This window comes from Hemibagrus wyckioides, linkage group LG14 (genome assembly GCF_019097595.1).
Source record: "Hemibagrus wyckioides isolate EC202008001 linkage group LG14, SWU_Hwy_1.0, whole genome shotgun sequence".
NCBI classification, from domain to species: domain Eukaryota; kingdom Metazoa; phylum Chordata; class Actinopteri; order Siluriformes; family Bagridae; genus Hemibagrus; species Hemibagrus wyckioides.
The window spans coordinates 763,218-782,316 of NC_080723.1; the positions used below are offsets into that span (position 1 = coordinate 763,218).

Genomic DNA, 19,099 nt, shown 5'->3' on the forward strand with positions numbered 1-19,099 from the left:
ATGGCGGCATCACTGGTTGCCTTGGTAACGGCTGGCATTCGGCATCCGAGTCCATCTAAAGTGGAAACTAAAGCCTGAATGGTGAACGTGCCGAGTTCCCAAATTGGTCCCTTGAGGATACACTGACCCGTGATCTAGTTAGATTTCCTCACTTTCACAGATTAGGACAGGAGAGAGAGAGAGAGAGCGCATTTACACTGAGTAATTAATGATTTATGTGGTCACTTAATCTAGTCAAGAAATCCACAATCAGATCAGCTTGCTGTTAACATGAAGCATGAATAAAGCAGTTCAGCCATTATGAGATTTCGATATTAAGTCATTAAGTCAAATGAGTTCTTCACTTATTAGCTTTTCTGAATCTTGTACCAGAGACTGGGTCAGTGACTGTGATTAAGATAATTACACTTTATTAGAGAGGAGCTCAGACAAGTGAGTGGCACTAATGCTGATAGAGCTACACGTGTGATGTGGACCCGTGCATTAGATGTAAAATTTCAGAAAGACAAAGTGAACAATGACAGTAGTTGAACACAGCGAATTAAAATAATGATGTTTGTTCTGTAACAGATAGAATGCCTGGTTTTTAGTTGGTGTTGTATCTCTGACTCTTGCAGATGAAATGGAATTTTTTTTCTTCCCCTTTCTCGCCTTTCTCGTCCTGGAAACCATGGAAACCTGTATTCTCAGCACCGGTATGTAGAGAGACAGCAGCAGAAGGCCAGTGCAAACACTGATGTAGCACGCTTAAACTAGGGAAATGCTGATGAGATGCAGAAGGAATGCATGAGGGACTGTTTTTTGGCAGTCATAATTTTTACATTTATTTTGTATTCATTGAGCCAGCCTTTTTGGAAGCTTTCATATCAATGGGCCTAGACATTTCCATTCTCAGTTTTATGTGTTTAAAGCTTTACTGAAGGAGATCTCCCAGGACTATGACAGCTGCTAGGCTGGTCTTAGGTCATGTAGAATTTTACAATTATATTAACCATGTAGAATATAGTAAGATATAAAGAGAGTTGGTCACCTTCATCTTCCACAAAAAAACCTTTTTGGGATTAAGACAGCAAATGATTAAATAACCATGCATATTATCTGACACCATGAGAACTGATGAAAATAATTATTTTCAGTAATGAAATCCCCTCCCACTACACGTCTAATTATAATTCAAGGCCCTTCATTGAATCACAATGCTCCGTAAGAAAAAGGAGGGGAAAAACCGACAAGGCCACGGCTTGTTAAGCCTGTGATGAAACCCCAGTGGCAGAGCCTAATCGAGGGTCAGTAGTTTTATTACAGCAGGGAGAGCGAGATCTATCAATCTATCCACAATAGAATAAAACAACTAAACCACAGACAAACACACTCCCATGTACAGCTGTCATCTCCTCCTCATTTAACTAAGAGGAGCTTTTTCATCAGGGTTTTCTCTGGACAAGAACAAGCTTCAGGTTAAGTTTGTATCGTGTGATTTTTTCACATTCCAACATTCCTGGCAAAAAACACTATTTCTCCAAATTCCTTGTCTTAAACATGAAACTCTAAACATATTTCATGATGAAGGTCTATCGTCTATCACACATTCATCAACACTATAAGCTATGATGATAAGTTATGATGAGTTTATAGAGATAAGTCTATTTATAGGAATAGAAAAATGGGAGACATTGGAGCAGTTCATATGTGTAGTTTTTGAGGTAGTGATGGATTTGACTTGCAGATCGTTAGACCTGTGACTCATGTCTGTTTAGCGTCACTGTAATTAGCAGCTGCACTGCATGTCTAGTACTGACTTATCACTCTTCAACACTCTTCTATATATTTACCCAGCTTCACACATCACTGGATAGAGTGTCAGACGGAAAGGAGGTGAAACAGAAACTAAAAAAGTCAGGGAATGGGTGGAAAAGGAAGGGAAAGCTAATTGTCACATCTGAGGAAGATATCTCTCAATGTCACTCAGATCAAGTTAGTCTGAGTTTCTGAAGTGGAAATGTTGTGCACTCAAACGTATTGTGAGGATTATACCTTATAATACTGAAGTGACCACATGTTAACCCACCGCTTATGTGATTAAAATAAGACAACAGCTAGTGCTTTATTCCCATGCTCTGCTTTTGGTATATCAGGTGTTCTTCACATTCTTTCTGTTTTGCACTTTTATTGCAGTGTTTCCTCACATAGCACTGAGAGTAGCTTGTAGAGATGAAAACACATTAAGCAGCTCTGCTGTTGAAGGCCTGCACTCACAGTTGTCATCACAGACACACCACAGCAGCAGTAAATGAGACTGACCTGACCATAGAGATGTTGGTGATGTATTGTCATTGTACGTTTGAAATCACAAACCCAGAGCAATTCAATCCAGAAATCTTATTCCTGCATAACAAAAACATGTTGCTTCAGTTCTACCACAGAGAGGGGATGGAGAAAAACTTGACTGGCCTGCACAGAGTCCTGACCTCAACCCCACAGAACACCTTTGGGATGAATTAGAGCGGAGACTGTGAGCCAGGCCTTCTCTTCCAAATGCGCTTCTAGAGGAATGGTCTAAAATTCCCATAAACACACTCCTAAACCTTGTGGAAAGCCTTCCCAGAAGAGTTGAAGCTTATAGTAGTATGTGTAGCTTGACAGATTATTAGGTATGCTAATTTGTCACGTAACGGTTAAGGACATGTGAAAATACTAACTTAGTCACAGTTGTGGAGAAGAACACTTCATCACAATTATTAAATTATTTTTACAAACCAAAATACCAAAGAAAGAAATAATAAAACTGCATAATTAAATTTCACCGAATGTAATTTTCCCATGCCTCATGTAATAATAATGTTTACATTTCTGCAATCTGTATAGTTTGGAGCAAGTGAATGCTTACACTGTCGGGATAAATAAAAGTAGAGTCAGTAGAGTCTTTCTAAAATATCAAAAAATAAATTATACTGTATTTAACAAATACACAAATGATGTGAAAATCTTAATGTATTTGCATTACATTCACTAATAAAGCTTAGATGATAGGTTTCCTTTTTCTTAATTACATGACAGAATTCTCTATTCAAGTGGCCATTAATAATACTCACATACAATATTCAGATTCTAGTCTATAATTTAAGTTATATCTTGTCAAAAACATAAACAATACAACAACTATTTTATGCTATTACTGAAAGGGTTCATGGAGAGAGACAGTGCCTGCAGGTTTATCCTTAAAGAGATCACAGATCCCCAAAAATAACCTGATCTAGGGAAGATGTCATTTTAATAAGAGAGGAGGTTTTGCTAAGGGTTACTGTATTTCTGTCATATATTTCACTAAATAAAGGTTATGCTTATCATCAGTCATTTAGAATTTTCTGGGGGGGGTTTTTTGCCTTCTCTCATTATAGCTCTTTCTTTATCTCTTCATCTATCTTATCCCCAACTCATCTGATTCCATTGCATTGCACACAGACTCCTCCTCTTTCTTTGTCTCTCGCCTTCATGCTCTGCATGCGCTCACACCCAGTGATGTATGCGCTTACTGGTGTGTGTGTGTGTGTGTGTGTGTAAGAGAGTGAGAGAGAAAATATTTCTCATTGAAGTACTGTGCACTGGTTTATCCCTTTTATGCTTATGTTTCCCGCCTGTCAGAAAAACTCAATATCAAGTTCATATGTTTTATTAACCAATGTAATATACACAATAATGTAATATACACGATAATATAATATACACGATCCATTCCTATGTAGAATCGGTTGAATTTATTATTTTTTGTTCTTGCTGTCAGTTCTTGCTGAATGCACCAGCATCACTGTAAAATGTAATCTTAGCATGTGAAAATATCTGGAAAACAGTCACATGTATTTAATATTTATTACTGTAATAAACTAAATATATGATTATCATAGATATTTATGACTAATTTAAAGCTTGGCATAGTCTTGTTTTATTGTCAGATCAATATTCTAATTTTTAATTATTTATTTTTCTACCAATAGAATAAAAAATGTAAAGCTGAAATGTGTAAAGCAGATATTTTTTACAGAGATCTTATTTAATGTTTACTTCCCTCCATTCTAGACATCCCCCTGCAGTCTCTTTCAAATCACTTTTTAATCAAAGGGAGTGGAGTGTGAGGTGTAGCATTCATTAAATGTAAGCCCCCTGCTCTCTCTCTCTCTCTCTCTCTCTCTCTCTCTCTCTCACACACACACACACACACACATGCATACATAGAGCAGATCCCATCTGGAACAGGCCTGGGCTGAATAGGAGAGCCTCTCTCAAGGGACATGTACCCTCTTTTCAACATGTGTCTAAGCTGATTCTTTCTCTCTCTCTCTCTCTCTCTCTCTCTCTCTCTCCTTGATCACTGTCAGACAGAGAGGCAGAAGGCCTCCAGCTACACCTGAGTCCCAGCAGCACCAGATGACTTCAATTGACTCTAATCAAATTCATGAGCCATTCCTCAAAGAAAATCATTAAGCAAAACTCTCATTACACACACAGCACTGCTCTAGGATTTCAGCTTCGTCTCAATATTGTGATGTCATACCTCTAACCGTGGATTAATATTTCAGTCTATTAAGCAATGCAATGGCTAAAACCTCTTTCGGGGCATTTACTTCTCAGCCACTATTCACACACTGCAACCTTTTCTGAACGTGTTTGCTTAGATCTTTCGAGAGAAAGAGTGCGAAAACTGCAGTGTCAGAACCCAGCAGCTTTGCTGTTCCAACAGGAACTCAACTATTTTGGGACGGTGTGAATGAGATGGGGAAGGGGAGAGTAGTTCCCACATGCAGGAGACGTGTTAATAAGTGATGAAATATTCATTTCGCGCAAACCAGCAAGAACAAAAGCGGCTGAGTACCTCGGTTAATTAAACACGAACAGCACATTACTTCTTAAAATAAACTAAGCAGTAGCACTGTTTTAGATGAATCCAGGGATTAATAGCTTTAACTAATAGCAAAGCATCTATTAATGAAGAGGGTTATATGAGAATCAGGCCAATGATGAGAGTAATGAGAAATATGCAGCACAGGAACGTGTGTTCACACAAAATGTGTAGTGTTGCATTGCAGTGATAATGAAATAGTAACACACAAATTCTTAAAATCCTGAGACATTGCTTTTGAATCAGTTTTATCTAGGTCTCTACTGAATAACACAAACATTATGCTACTTTATGATTTTTGGTTATTGTGCATCAGGGGAAAATACTCATCTACAATCTGCTACTCAAATCTACTCATCTACAATCTACAATCTACTCATCTGCTCACAAAATCATAAATAGAGTTCTTTATCTGATACGTAATTGAACCAAAGGTGTATTTTCTGAAAATGAGTGTGAAAATTGATTAACTTTCATGTGAATGTTGATTGCTTGGTTGAGGCTTTAAGGTCAGACAGAGTGAGACTCTCATTTCTTTGTCCTCTGAGACTTTAGGCTATGTGAATATTAGTGAGTGAAGAGCTGGATGTCAGACCGGCGCATTTATTAGAAGGGTGGTTTGTTCAGAAGGATAATCATGTTTAGGCAATATTGAGCCCCTGCTGAGCTCTTGTCGTTAAATAGTCATTCTAGAGCTTGATTAGAATGCGCAGTCCCCTAGAGATCCGTAGATACCCCAATAACACCTGTCCTCAAAGCCCAGCTCTAGCTCATCTGTTACACAACACACACATGCAATTAAAATAATAGAGCCTGCTCTCCATTCAGTCATTAACGTTACCCTGACATACAAAAGTAAGGCTATACTGTTATAAAGAAAGAAAGAAAGAAAGAAAGAAAGAAAGAAAGAAAGAAAGAAAGAAAGAAAGAAAGAAAGAAAGAAAGAAAGAAAGAGATCATGATGTAGACCATTTAGTGAAAGATCACCCAGTGGTGTAATCAGCTGGGTGGAAATGTCAGAAGGGCAATTGCCGTGACTGGTGTGGTTGGTTAGCTGTGGGAAAACACGTTCGGGTCGGCTGGTTACAGGATTGTACGGTCTGTCACATCAACATGTGCAGTCCTGGTCATTAGTGTGAGCCAGCTGCCTTAATTTTCAGTCAGACCGGCACAGGATATTTTTATATGACAAGAGATGTTTATATGACACTAAAAGACTGTAATGAGCATTCCTTCTTCAAAAATTTGTCATATGACTATTTTCAGAAAACCTCTCAGATATCAGCAACACCAGAAGCCCACAGTGTTTGTTTTGTTTTTTGGGGGTTTTTTAACAAATGAGAAGGCCACTCAGCACTTTCATGTAAAGTGCTTAAAGGATATTGATTTACAGATAGTTTAAATCTAATTTCTTAGTAGTAATTTGTTATTTATTTATTTCTTTTTGCAGGGAACAAGGGGTCAATAGCCCCAGTGTGGTGGTTAAAGTGGAATCATTGACTCTGCCTTGTCTATAAAGTGTATTAATGGATGAGGCATTTAGAAGAGAGGCAAGAAGACAAATAGAGAGTCAGTGCTAAACACCAGGAAGGAAAGAACCCGTAGTACTCCAGAAGTTTAGAGACAATATGCTGGGTGAAAATGAGAGAAATCACAGGTTTTAAATCATAATCATCAGGTTTTAATGACTAAGTCATCCAAGACATTACAATTTATAAATAATCTCAACATATAGCTAAAAAAATTATGATAATTATTTGGTCCTTGAAAATAACAGTAGAGAGCTGTTTGGGATATTTTGGCACATTTTATCTAAAATGATAAAGAGCAATTATACAGTACAGTATAACACTTTTTGCCATTAATAAATGATTCTTCGACACAACAGAAGATAAGAACATTTACATGTCATTTGTGAGTAAGGAATCGAGTATAGGTTTGTATTATCTATCTGCGATATAGTCTATCATATTCGAAATACCTCAGAATAAATACTTTACATATCTTTATATATATATATCGTCTTCTCCATATACATATTTAGGGCTTTGGTTAATTATTTCATTGTGCCACCCAATGGACCAGTTAGACTGTCCATTTTAGAGAAGCATGAAGTCATGGCTCATGTTCCAACTGCAAAAAATGCTGAATAATATAATAGCATGTGTCCCCTGAAGGTAGCAAGCTAGATTTAAGCCATTCCTTTACAAATCCACATGACGTTTAACTTGCAGCACTTTAAGAACAACTAATATGACCGGAGTAGGAACCACATCACACTGTGTTATGATGGCTATTTAAAAAGTTATTGCAATGCATCTTTTTCGTTTTTTCCCCCATCAACCATTTCAGGTATTGATGTGTAAATCTTGAGCCTGTGCTTGGTAGCATATCAAGTTAACATAGACAAGAAGCCCATCATTGCTATAAAGCCTATCAAAACAAATCACACCAACTTTGGATGGAGGTTTAAAACGCTACAACTACAAATGTATTCTGTTGAAAGTTTCAACTGAAGGTGATGCTTTCCACACGTTCATGATGGACAACACGTATAGCATGCGCCATTAGACATCTCAATACACTTCATAAACAAACAGCTCCTTGATATGGTGCTGTCTATAAAAATATGGCCTTTGTATAACAATTAGCATACAGATCACCAACCCAACTTCACCACAGTCTCACAGACACAGCAGATCTATACGAACACAGACAAGGAACGAGATCACTTTTTAGGAAATACTTGTCAGTGAATTCAAGGTTCTGGTAAAATTGGCATATCGGTACAATATGTGTCTTAAAGACTGGCTCAATATTAGTTAAAGTACAAACTGTAGTGGCGAGGCAATACAAGACTGTTACAACACACTGCCATTTAAGTACAGAAGTAAAGTAAAGAAGTGCTATAGAATGAATTTTGTGCCACAATGGATACCAGATTGCACTTCAGTGATGTTCAGTGATACAGAGCTGTTGACACATACTCTTCACATGAAACGCTCCATGAAAAAAATTATACATTTCATTCACAATATATTAAGGAACATTAACATTTTTTGCAAATGATATACTATATACTATTCTACTATATTCTGTTTAATTTTAGATAAATATCACACGTAAACTTTTTCCTTCACCCTTGAATTCCGGAGCTAAATAAGCAGTGTATCACATAAGACTAGGCAACCTACTGTTTCAGATCAAAAGTGCTCTGGAAACCTGAGACTGAAAATCCTCCAATGCCAATAATGCTTATCTATGAGGTCAACTTGAACCAAGTAGTCTGTGCTATTCAGGTCTACCAGTACTGAATAAACGACACCGGTCTTTTACTGTGGAACATTGATGGTTCTATATCGATATCCTGCTGACTTTTAGACTGTGGGGTTATACTGCTTAATATTTATTTATATTTGTTTAGGAACATTCATTAAAAGATGTCACTGTCATGTCAGTGTCACTGCTGTACTGAGAACTGTCCTACACCACCTACACTGGCCATTTTCCACTGGCCAGGGATGAAGGCTGACACATTGTGCAATAGATGGGATAGTAATTGTGTACCTACAGTGACCTATAGGGCAGCTACTAAAATATCCATTTCTATATCTTATAAATGTTTAATAGTATACAGTACGTCATATATATTTAATTGAACGTATAAAATTGGAACTTGAATAAGTTCATCTTATAAATATTTGACTTTTAATGTTTAAGTTGTTATGTTACTGCAGAAGTAGTATTATCATTTTTAGATTGCATTTAAAATGATTGGTTTATTACATAAATACTTTTCTAACTGTATTTCTAAAGTATTTCTACATATAATCAGCGTTTTAATCTTCCCTAACTCCTGTATAATCATTTCAGAATTTGTCTGGACAAACCATAGTTTGTTATCTGAGGAACCCCTGCAGATACTTTTATAGTATGCTGGTACATTTTAGTTCAGTCACCACTGTCTTTTAGTTATTTTAGGATTTTACAACTGTAGTGACCTTCTTCCTTCATGTAACCAGCCCCCGTGTCCTAGGAGTATCCATCTCCACCCTGAGGATAGACCTGCACAGCTCCATCCTGGATGAACTCTTCTCTTTTCTCCCAGCTTCCTGCCCATCCCCCGTTCAGCTGAGTTGTTGCCCCATATGATTTCTGAGGAGCCCCAAAGGCTCCCTGGGCTCCAAATGGAGTATGACTAAGTGTAATGTCACCGGTTTCTTCAGCAAGCTCATCTTCATCGATGAAGCCACACTTCTCCTCACTGGTTTTCTCTGGATCTGCCCATGGCTGTTGCTCGCCTGATGCAAAGATCCCGTAGAACACCACACCACCGTAATGGACCAAGGAGGCAATTAGGAACACGTTTTGCCATTCTTCCCGAGTCTACAAAGGAAATGAGGTAAGAAGAGCATTTACAGCTTTAAGGGACCTCATCTTTAAGGTAAGAAATGGAATGGTTAAAAGGTAGTTTTTGATCTCGTACCTTGTTTTTGGTCATTGCGCCCACTATGAGAGGGCAGACCATTCCAGAAAGTGTGCCGACTCCATTGGAGATGCCCATCAGTATACTGGCATACCTGGGTGCAATATCCAGGTGGTTCACATTAAAACCTTGAAGGGGACAATAAATGAGCAGAGAAAGATGAAAGCAGTGAATGAACATCAAGTGAATCTGTCTAAACCGAGAAGTAGGTGTTACACAGAAAGAAAGAGTTTTAAAGAGTCTCATACCTGATATGGCAAAGCCACTGAAGCCCACTGCTAGTACCAGAAACGAGATGGCCACACCTTTACTGTGCGAATAACCAACTACCAACAACAGTGTTGCCTCCATCCCAAATCCTATGGCAGTGCAAAGTATATGTTAAACTTAGAGATGTCCAGACTTCTTTCAGAATACACACACAAGCAGATGATTGAGGATGATGATAGTTTCAGGTATTTGTCGATCTTACCTCCACAGTTCATTATCTTCCGGACATTGGTGGTGGACATGATGTTATTGCTGCGTAGAAAGTCAGCAAGTTGGCCTCCTATGGGCACTATGATGGTCATGACCAAGTGAGGCAGAGCAGACAACATGCCAACCTAAGCACATCCACATAAAGGCATATAGGAAATACTATATAAAGGAAATCATTACAAACCACTTCTACAAGCTAATTAGTTCCACTCACAATACTTCAGCAGACTAAATCTGAAAAAGCTTTGTTGTTGTTTTGTTGTATTGGTATAAAGGACGAGTTCTTTTTTCTCCATCATAAACATTATACAGTCAATAGCAGTTATATGAACATATGACAGATATCCTGATTCAGATTCTGTCTGCTTGAAAGTAATCCTTAAGTACAAATGACCAGAACTTAGCCTGTGACTACAATCATAGATATAAGCAGTAACTCTGAGCCAGTTATGACCTGCATAATCAATCCAGTTTTTCAATGTTTTCAGTAAGCAGATTTATAGTATACTCTCTGTCTGGGCAACAGAAATCAATCGCTATATGGATATAGATCATATCCATTTTCTACATTAATGCTTGACATTCTCAGATCATTTACATATTGAAATACAATTAAATAATGCCAGCTAAAGTTTGTGATTGTGTCAGTATTTGGCAATTATACAAGTAGTTTAAGACTCTAAATCTAAACATTTAACAACAGTTTGTCCTCCATAAGTATGACCTTGCGTACATCAACTCCCAACTGTTAAACGTTTCATTAATGCAGCTGACAATCATTCTTAATAACAAACACAGTACTAAATAATCAAATATTAAAGAGTGAATTTGAGCTAAACTCACTTTACTGATCTCAAAACCAAACACCTCTTCAAAGTATGCTGGCTGGCTAATGAGCAGGAGGTAGAAGGTCCAGCTCCTGCAGAAGTTGGCCACAATAATTGCATAGACAGGCATCGAAGTGAAGAACTTCCTCCAGGGTGTTTTAAATTTCTGCAATAACAGAGTTTGTCATATTAACGGCTAATACATTCACATTTCTACAAATACGACCATCTGGACATTTACAGAGGCATTGCTACTGTGCCTATACAGTATGCTATGGAATTGCAGAATTTCTCACTGTGTCTAGCTTTCTGCAGGAGGCAGTGCTGGTTTCTTATGGAATAATATACTCACTTCAGTTGCCCCAAGCAAGTTAGCCCCTTCTCCAATGCTCTCTTCTATGTAAAGCCGCTCTTCATCTGTAATAGTCGGGTGTTCGGCCGGACTCTCGTAAGCCACCAGGATCCAGAACACATACCAGACAATACCAAAACTCCCTAAAGGTGGAGGTTATGAGAGTCAGGCACAAACTAGGACGTTCTTATATTAGTAGAGTTTATAAAATTGAAAAAACAATTTTATTTGAAAACTACATGTGTGTGTTATTAATGAATGTACCATAAATGTAGAAGACAGATGACCAGCCTGAATACTGCACCAGGATCCCAGCCAGAGGCATGGCTACAACAGCACCAGCATAGGAACCTGAAGGGTTGATTTACAGAGAATGAATTAGCGTCCTGCAGAAGATAATAGTCATGTGATGGAGCACAGGAAATAAGTGATTTTATATTTACCACAGAAAGATGTAGTTGCCAGTCGACTTCTCTCTAACGGCGGAGCCCACTTGCTCCATATACCGTGGCAGGCTGGATAGGTCACGCCCTGAATTCATATCAACATTGGTTTAATACGTACATCAATATTCAAATATTACATTTTCATAATGAATATTCAGTGAATGATGTATGATGGATATTAAATTCATCTAACCGGATGTCTTTTATTGGTCCTAAATATTGCAAATGGTTACAAACCTGGCACAAAGTAGATTTAAATTCCAAGCAATTAAAAAACAAATACATGCTATACCGATCTCAGGGTTTTGTTAGTGGTCAGTGCAACTTCAAGCCTGTTTGACCACAAAAACACTGATTCTTGCATTAAATTTTCATTACCTCCTAATTTGCACACAGTCAGTCACTAATAGATATAAATTACTTCTATCAAGGAGATCTAGTAGGCTAATGTTGAATTTGCTTTAATCGGTCGATACACACACAGAAACACAAGCTGCTGAGGTTACACTAAACCTCCAGTGTGCTCTGGAGCATTCACAAAGCATGCTCACCCTACTGTTGTCATTTACTCTGGACATGACAAAAGATGTAATGTAGATGACCTTCTCGTAGTTGGTGAAAGACCGACAGATGTTACTGCTCTCCCTCTCTTTCCCCTGGTGCTTTGTTTGGTTACTTATGTTCTGTCATTCATTCTCTCCCTGTCCTGTCTGCTTGTGGTGTCTCTGTTTGCTCGTTTTAAGGTTTAGAGGTTGAGACCGCAGATACAAATAGAAGAAAGAGTCCTTGATAGGCTTTTACAATGTAGGCTTTAACAGACATCAAGACTAAAATATGCAGTAACTGATGTATTATCTGCTGTAAAGTGAGAGGGCGTGAGAGGGCCATTTGTACGAGCTTAACAACCCATTGTGTGCCCTGCTTACCTCCACCAGGCCCTGTAATATCCTCACAAATATGACACAGCCGTAGTGCACGCGCGCCGCCGACGGAATAAACATGTTGAGTGTTGACGTCAGCAGGATGGCTGCCCCAAACACCCTGCAAAATATCAGGGAATGAGTGAAATATCATGAGGTCTCCATGATTATCCCAAAATCATGCAAAATGATGGGATCGTGAATTAAATTCGTAATTTTATGCTGCATCAAGCGCATCGCACAACTGAAGGCTGCTGGTGAAAATCACAACACATTCAGTAAGAGGATATTCAATAAGAGTAAATTCATTATATGATTTTTCCCTTATTATGAAATCTAGATCCAGATTCAAGGACAAGGAAAAGCTCTGAGTTTGATGCGATAAGCAATTGTTTTCATGAACTAGAACTAGCCACGCATTTTTTCCGAATCACCCACAACATCAAAATAACACACGAAAATAAAATAATACATCGTCTTAAAAATAGTATATGATAAGATTATTAGCCTCAGTAATTTATTCTTCATTCTGTGACGTCCAAATAGCTTAGAGCTTTACATTTTTACATTTCTATTTAAATCTCTCTCTCTCTCACACACAATCAACAGGGTATTCTTAACGAATTAATCTATTTACCTATTTGTTTGTACTTTGTTGTATATTTATTTGACTGTGTAGATTTCTGTGTAGTGTGTCTGAGTGTGTATCGTTCTGTACATGACTGTTGGAATAAAACTCTCCCGGGAGACCTCATTAACGCGCAGCAGCAGGCACGCGCACCACCAAACCCCGCCCCTCTCCACCGGTCAGTATGTCTGCGTTTTTTTGTTTGTTTGTTTGTTTTTTTATTATTTAAAATAAATCTTATCATTTTCATATATAAGGTACTAGGTGTTCTAAAAAGGGCGATCTGAAAATATCATAATAATGAATAGAATCCTTTTATTTTATTTTCCTATCCTATGGTCTTAAAAATGATCTCTGGTCATATAGTAGAGTAAGTAAAATTCGGCCACACCCAATGGCATACAGGTCTTTTACTCAGTTAAATGTTACGCTACTTGGTGTGGTCCAGAAAAATGATTTAAGGTATTATTTCAAGTGTAAGCTTTGTTTTGTCCGCCGTCCTCTCTGTGTTTAAAGTAATTTTGGTCAATATCTTCGGTCACCTGTTGGCTGCCAGTCTTGAGGAGATGTACCCTCCCGGGATCTGTGTCACGATGTAACCCCAGAAGAAGGAGCCGTGGATCATCCCCACCGTCTCCGGATCCCAATTAAACTTCGCTTTCTTACAGAAGAGGCAGAGGAATATGAAAGCTATTAATAATAAATTCATAGGTGATTTACCCTCTTATACACTATAATAATAATAATAATAAGAAGAAGAAGAGGTAAGGTGCTTTCACATGCAAAATAACCTCGTCTCGTGCTTAGACATTACTTTAGTGAATCAGATCCATGCGTTTATTTTAGACTTATATTCTTTTATTCGTGCATGAAACAATTCTGGTCACGTGCCAGCGCTTATCCACCAATCAGATCGAAAAGAGCGTGCTGATTGACAGTGGAGCAAATAGTGGGCCGGGCTTAAAATGTGGGCGGGGTCACGAGAGCCGTCCCGGCACACACCTCTTTGATGATGATCTTGCCGCCCTGGTGTACGGTGCTGTTGTTGACCATGTCCACGATCGCGACCCCGAGGTTGCAGCGGATTCCGAAGGAGATGCAGAAGCCCAGGCCACTCATGATGGCGATGATGTAGCGGCGAGGAAGCCCAAAGCACGCGCAGTCAATCAGCGGCGCTTTCCTCTCTCTAATCTCTTTGGGGCGGCCATCTTCCGTCAGCTCCATCACGTCTCCCGTCTTCTGCTTCTTCTCAATAACTCTGAAATCCAGATGTTCAGAAACTTGCGTAAAGCCACAAAGTCTTCAAACCTCGTGGGATATTATTTTTGTATTATTTTTCTTTATCAGTATAATAATAATAATAATAATAATAATAATAATAATAATAATAATAATTGATGTTATAAATAAATAATAATGTTTTATAAAAAATTTAAAATGTTCGATTCCTCAAATGCGTTCTTTTTGAGAATATGATTTAGGGGATAAATATATCAGATATTTGCGCCGCATTGCAGCACTTCATTAAGAACATTTCAAATAGGATTTTTTTTTTGCAAAGAATTCCTTTATTATAGTTCAAACGATGTTTTAGATGTTTTGTGTGTGTGTGTGTGTGTGTGTGTGTGTGTGTGTGTGTGAGAGAGAGAATAAATCTGTAATAAATATTGGATAGTGAATGAATACTGAGTGCAGTTTTAGAGGATCTTGTTGGCTATAAGAGAGGAGAAAAGAGCAGATGTTATAACGAGAGCAAAAGCAGCAAGATGACTACAATGAAAAAATAATCTGAAAGGATTTATAGACCAGATATATGTTGTCTATTATTTTTATTTTTTGCCGCTCTCTCCGAATTTTTTTTATTAATTGATTGAAAAGAAAATGTGGGCACGAGCGCTCGCTTTATCTTCTGAATAAAAATCTGACTTCCAACGAAATTCTACCTACTACTGACCTCCACAAAATAAGACAGCATTACAGTGAGAGGAAATCGAATCTGATTTTGGTGTTCATGTTATTCTAAATCGTGTGATAAATTCTAAGCTCGTCTCTAGCTTTCATTAACTATTGAAAGATGACAGGATCCTCGGGGGAATGGATCTCCAGTCACATGTATTGTAGTCAGGACGGAATCATGCTTCGACATGACGTGCACGATTTTGTGTTCATATTTCATCAACGAAAATCCTTCGAATAAAATACATACCACTGATTAAAATGATAATGAGCAAATATTGCATTATTTAAAAATGGAGAAAATAAACATTTCGATCAGCACGAAGATTAATAGCATGGATTATGATTCACATTCACACGATTTCAAAGTACTGAATTCAGGTGAATTTTAGAAACAAAAACATTTATAAAGGGGGAAGTTGTACCTTTGCATATGTGCCAGAGTCTTCCCCGCCAGATTCTTCAGTCCAGCCTTACCGGGGGCTAAAACTCGCTCTTTCACCGAATCCATATCCAAACACGAGGTTAATATCAGATTCAATGAAATTCCATAATCCTGGAATGAGGTGACTGTATGTATGGATCTGTTTAATCAAGTGCACTTGGATTTCGCTTTGTAATCCCACAGTAGGTGAGGGTGAGCTGTACAAACCGCCTACACCTTCATGCGCTCACTTAAGATCTTCTTTTCCAGCCACATAAACGTTCAAGTTTTCCTTTTCCCTCGAGTTCACTGCATCCTCGCCGCTTGTCCATGCTCACTGTTCCTAAACCTTTCCATTGGCCACCTTTAAATGCTAAAAGCAGAGACGTGACATATTTGATATCTGATGGGCAGTTCAGTGCGCTGGAGACGGAGCACAGCGCTGCCCCTTTGCTCGAACCAACACGCGCGCTTTCGGAGCGGAGGAGCACGGGAGCGCGCGCGCTCTCTGTCAGCTGTGTGTTTGCGCGCACACGAAACTTGCGTCCCTTTCACTCCCATTTACCCAGAAATAAGACACACAGATATATACATATATCACCATTAAGTCACCATCATGATACATTCATGATACTCTGTGATTATTATTATTATTATTATTATTATTATTATTATTATTATGTGATGCATCAAAAGTCATTTTAAAGCTGTAAGGGAAGCAGTACCATGGAAACGAGTTTTCACCATCAATAAGGGTCTTTAAGCTTCCCTGAGAAGAAACAGGAATATAGAAAGATGCTGATGTAGTGTAAAAAAAACCCCAGCACACCCTCCCAAAAGCCTCCAGAAAAACGAGGTTAATGTTCACAATGTGCATGTTAGAGAATGCCGAAGACATATTAATACAACTTCCACGGAATAAAATGCAGGGTTTCTGCGTGTCCACCTTCAGCTACATAGCAACGCAATGTAAGAAATATTTTTAGGCATGATAGCTAAAAATGTCTACAAGGAAAGAAAAAATATATATAAAAGAGGAACAAAAAAGAAAGAACAATAGGACACGATTAATTGAGTCAAAACGACTAGTATTATAAAATGACCACAAGTGGGCACTGTAACACTAGACTGTAGCTCTTCTTTTAATTTTGTCTGTAAATTTGTATCATCTGATGCACTCTTTCTTTCTTCTAAATAGAATGATTAGAGGAGATTTTTCGTAGTGTAAACAAGTTTATAGAGGCAATGGTGGACTGGTGGCACGGAGTCTAATTTGCTGCCTTATTAATTGTAATCGGGGACTCCTCGGCTCTCCCGTCCTCCTTATGCTCCGGCTCCACTCTGTGCTTCTTCCACAGCTTGGTGAGAGTTGACCATAGCTCCCTCCGGAGTGTCCTCCCCAAAAAGCAGCTGAATAGAGGGTTAGTACAGGAGGTGAAACTGCACACGCACATCTCTAGACAAAACACTAAGTCAGCCACCTCCCATGCTGACGGATTATCTGGTGCTAGTGATGGCATGGCGATAGCCACATTCCGACTCACATGATATGGTAAGTAAAAGAGTCCAAACAAGACCATGACTGCACCAAGCTCACAGGCCAGTCCTCTGAGACGTGGGTCAACCCGCCTGCGCAGCTGGCACACACTGCGCATGTAACAGTAGCTCAGCACACTAAAGGGAAGCAGGAATCCAACACAGGTACAGCAGAGGGAATATGATAGGCTCTGATTTACAGTACTCATAAAGATGTACATAGAGCACACAGTCTTGTTGTCACTCTGACAGTTTGAGATGTAAGTCAGCTGGGCCACTGGGATGCTCATCACTATGGCAAACACCCAAACAGTGACACATAACATGATGGCACGTTGCCGAGTAAGGAGAACAGGTGAATGAACAGGGTGAACGATGGCCAGGTAGCGGTCTACACTCACACAGGTCACAAAGAATATGCTCAGGTAGAAGTAGTTGTGGTAGAGCATACGGATAAGTTTGCAGAAAAAGACGCCGAGTGACCACTCCATCCCAGATAAGTGAAACTGGATGAGGAACGGCAAGGCCATCAGCCAGGAAATGTCAGCCAGGGCTAGGTTGTGGAGAAACAGGGTACTCCGATTACTCCGTACCACCCGACGGGACAACACCCACAGGGAGATGACATTAAGGGGCACACCAAGCACCAACACTGCCAAAAAGATCCATGGCATCAAGAAGAGCTGGACTATTTGCATTGCACCTTGACCAGGGGCAGTTAAATTACAAGCCAGAGTTTCATAATATGCCTGAACAGGGAAAGGAACAGAGAAACAAATAGTATGATATAAAAAAAAACTGAGCTTATTTCTGTCATTTAAGTCTATAACATTATAATAATAAACACTGAAAACTATGTCTCTGTACAATGCATGTTGTAAAGAAAAAACAGAAGGAACTGCTGTATTTACTCACAACAGTGTGGTTGCTGTCCATTTCAGAAAACATGCTCCTTCAGTTGTGTGAAACAGCCTCACTGTGATGAAAGGAAAAAAAAAACAAATGGAAAGGTTACCACCTTCCCTCCCACTCCTGCATTCTTTGGTAGCAAGGAAATAAACCAAGGCAAATATCAACTCAGTTATGCCATCTGCTTCACATGACGGTGTTGTGTTGAAAAGTGTGCCATCAGAAATAGCAAGAAGAGGAAAGACTCATACTCCAAATATCTTCATTTTAATCTCTGGGTAAAAAAAATTATATATAGACCAGTCAGGCATAACATTATGACCACTGCCAGGTGAAGTGAATAAGACTGACCGGAATAATCATGGCACCTGTTAGTGGGTGGGATATATTACGTAGGCAGCAAGTGAACATTTTGTCCTCAAAGTTGATGTTAAAAGCAGGAAAAATGGACAAGCGTAAGGATTTGAGCGAGTTTGACCAAAAGGGCCAAATTGTGATGGCTAGACCACTGGATCAGAGCATCTCCAAAACTGCAGCTCTTGTGGGGTGTTCCCGGTCTGCAGTGGTCAGTATCTATCAAAAGTGGTCCAAGGAAGGAACAGTGGTGAACCGGAGACAGGGTCATGGGATGGCTAAGGCTCACTATAGTAAAAAGGCGAGCTGTGTCCAGCTTTGGTCAATGATCTGCAGGGAAACCTTGGGTCCTGCATCCATGTGGATGTTACTTTGACATGTACCACCTACCTAAGCATTGCTGCAGACCATCTACACCCTTTCATGGGAACGGTATTCCCTGATGGTTGTGGCCTCTTTCAGCAGGATAACGCACCATGACACAAAGCAGAAATGGATCAGGAATGGTTTGGTGACCACAACAACCAGTTTGACTTGGCCTCCAAATTCCCCAGATCTCAATCCAGTCCAGTACCTGTGGGATGTGCTGGACAAACAAGTCCCATCCATGGAGGCCCCACCTGTCAACTTACAGGACTTACAGGATCTGCTGCTAACATCTTGGTGCCAGATCCCACAGCACACCTTCAGGGATCTAGTGGAATTCATGGCCTGACAGGTCAGGGCTATTTTGTCAGCAAAAGGGGGACCGACACCATATTAGGCAGGCGGTCATAATGTTATGCCTGATTTGTGTATATCGACATTATGTAATTCTAGTAGACATTTGAATTTATTTGATTAATTGGAAGTTGCTAATGAAAATAAAACACATTTGACACAAGAGA

General features: G+C 39.1%; 2 protein-coding genes across 2 annotated transcripts; both read right to left on the reverse strand.

Annotated features, from left to right (window-relative positions):
* Nucleotides 1–6,681: 6,681 nt before the first annotated feature.
* Nucleotides 6,682–15,874, reverse strand: slc17a6a (solute carrier family 17 member 6a). Its single transcript, XM_058407618.1, has 12 exons — nt 15,415–15,874; nt 14,036–14,291; nt 13,576–13,694; nt 12,412–12,526; nt 11,483–11,570; nt 11,304–11,390; nt 11,040–11,182; nt 10,704–10,853; nt 9,853–9,985; nt 9,629–9,739; nt 9,381–9,508; nt 6,682–9,280 (listed from the first exon to the last, which is right to left on the reverse strand). Exons 1-12 carry the CDS (start codon nt 15,498–15,500, stop codon nt 8,927–8,929), a joined length of 1,770 nt encoding a protein of 589 aa, XP_058263601.1. The 5' UTR covers nt 15,501–15,874; the 3' UTR covers nt 6,682–8,926.
* A 210-nt stretch (nt 15,875–16,084) lies between these two features.
* On the reverse strand, nt 16,085–18,140 carry LOC131364457 (succinate receptor 1-like). The gene is made up of 2 exons (XM_058407620.1): nt 17,865–18,140; nt 16,085–17,698 (listed from the first exon to the last, which is right to left on the reverse strand). Exons 1-2 carry the CDS (start codon nt 17,895–17,897, stop codon nt 16,682–16,684), a joined length of 1,050 nt encoding a protein of 349 aa, XP_058263603.1. The 5' UTR covers nt 17,898–18,140; the 3' UTR covers nt 16,085–16,681.
* Between the last annotated feature and the right edge of the window lie 959 nt (nt 18,141–19,099).

Coding starts and splice junctions, on each gene's coding strand:
- slc17a6a (XM_058407618.1), bottom strand. CDS start 15,500: ATGGATTCGGTGAAAGAGCGAGTTTTAGCCCCCGGTAAGGCTGGACTG. Junction 12,527..13,575: donor TCAAGACTGGCAGCCAACAG/GTGACCGAAGAT, acceptor GATATTTTGCAG/GGTGTTTGGGGCAGCCATCC. Junction 9,986..10,703: donor TTGGTTTTGAGATCAGTAAA/GTGAGTTTAGCT, acceptor GGATGTGCTTAG/GTTGGCATGTTGTCTGCTCT.
- LOC131364457 (XM_058407620.1), bottom strand. CDS start 17,897: ATGTTTTCTGAAATGGACAGCAACCACACTGTT. Junction 17,699..17,864: donor TGGACAGCAACCACACTGTT/GTGAGTAAATAC, acceptor TTCCCTGTTCAG/GCATATTATGAAACTCTGGC.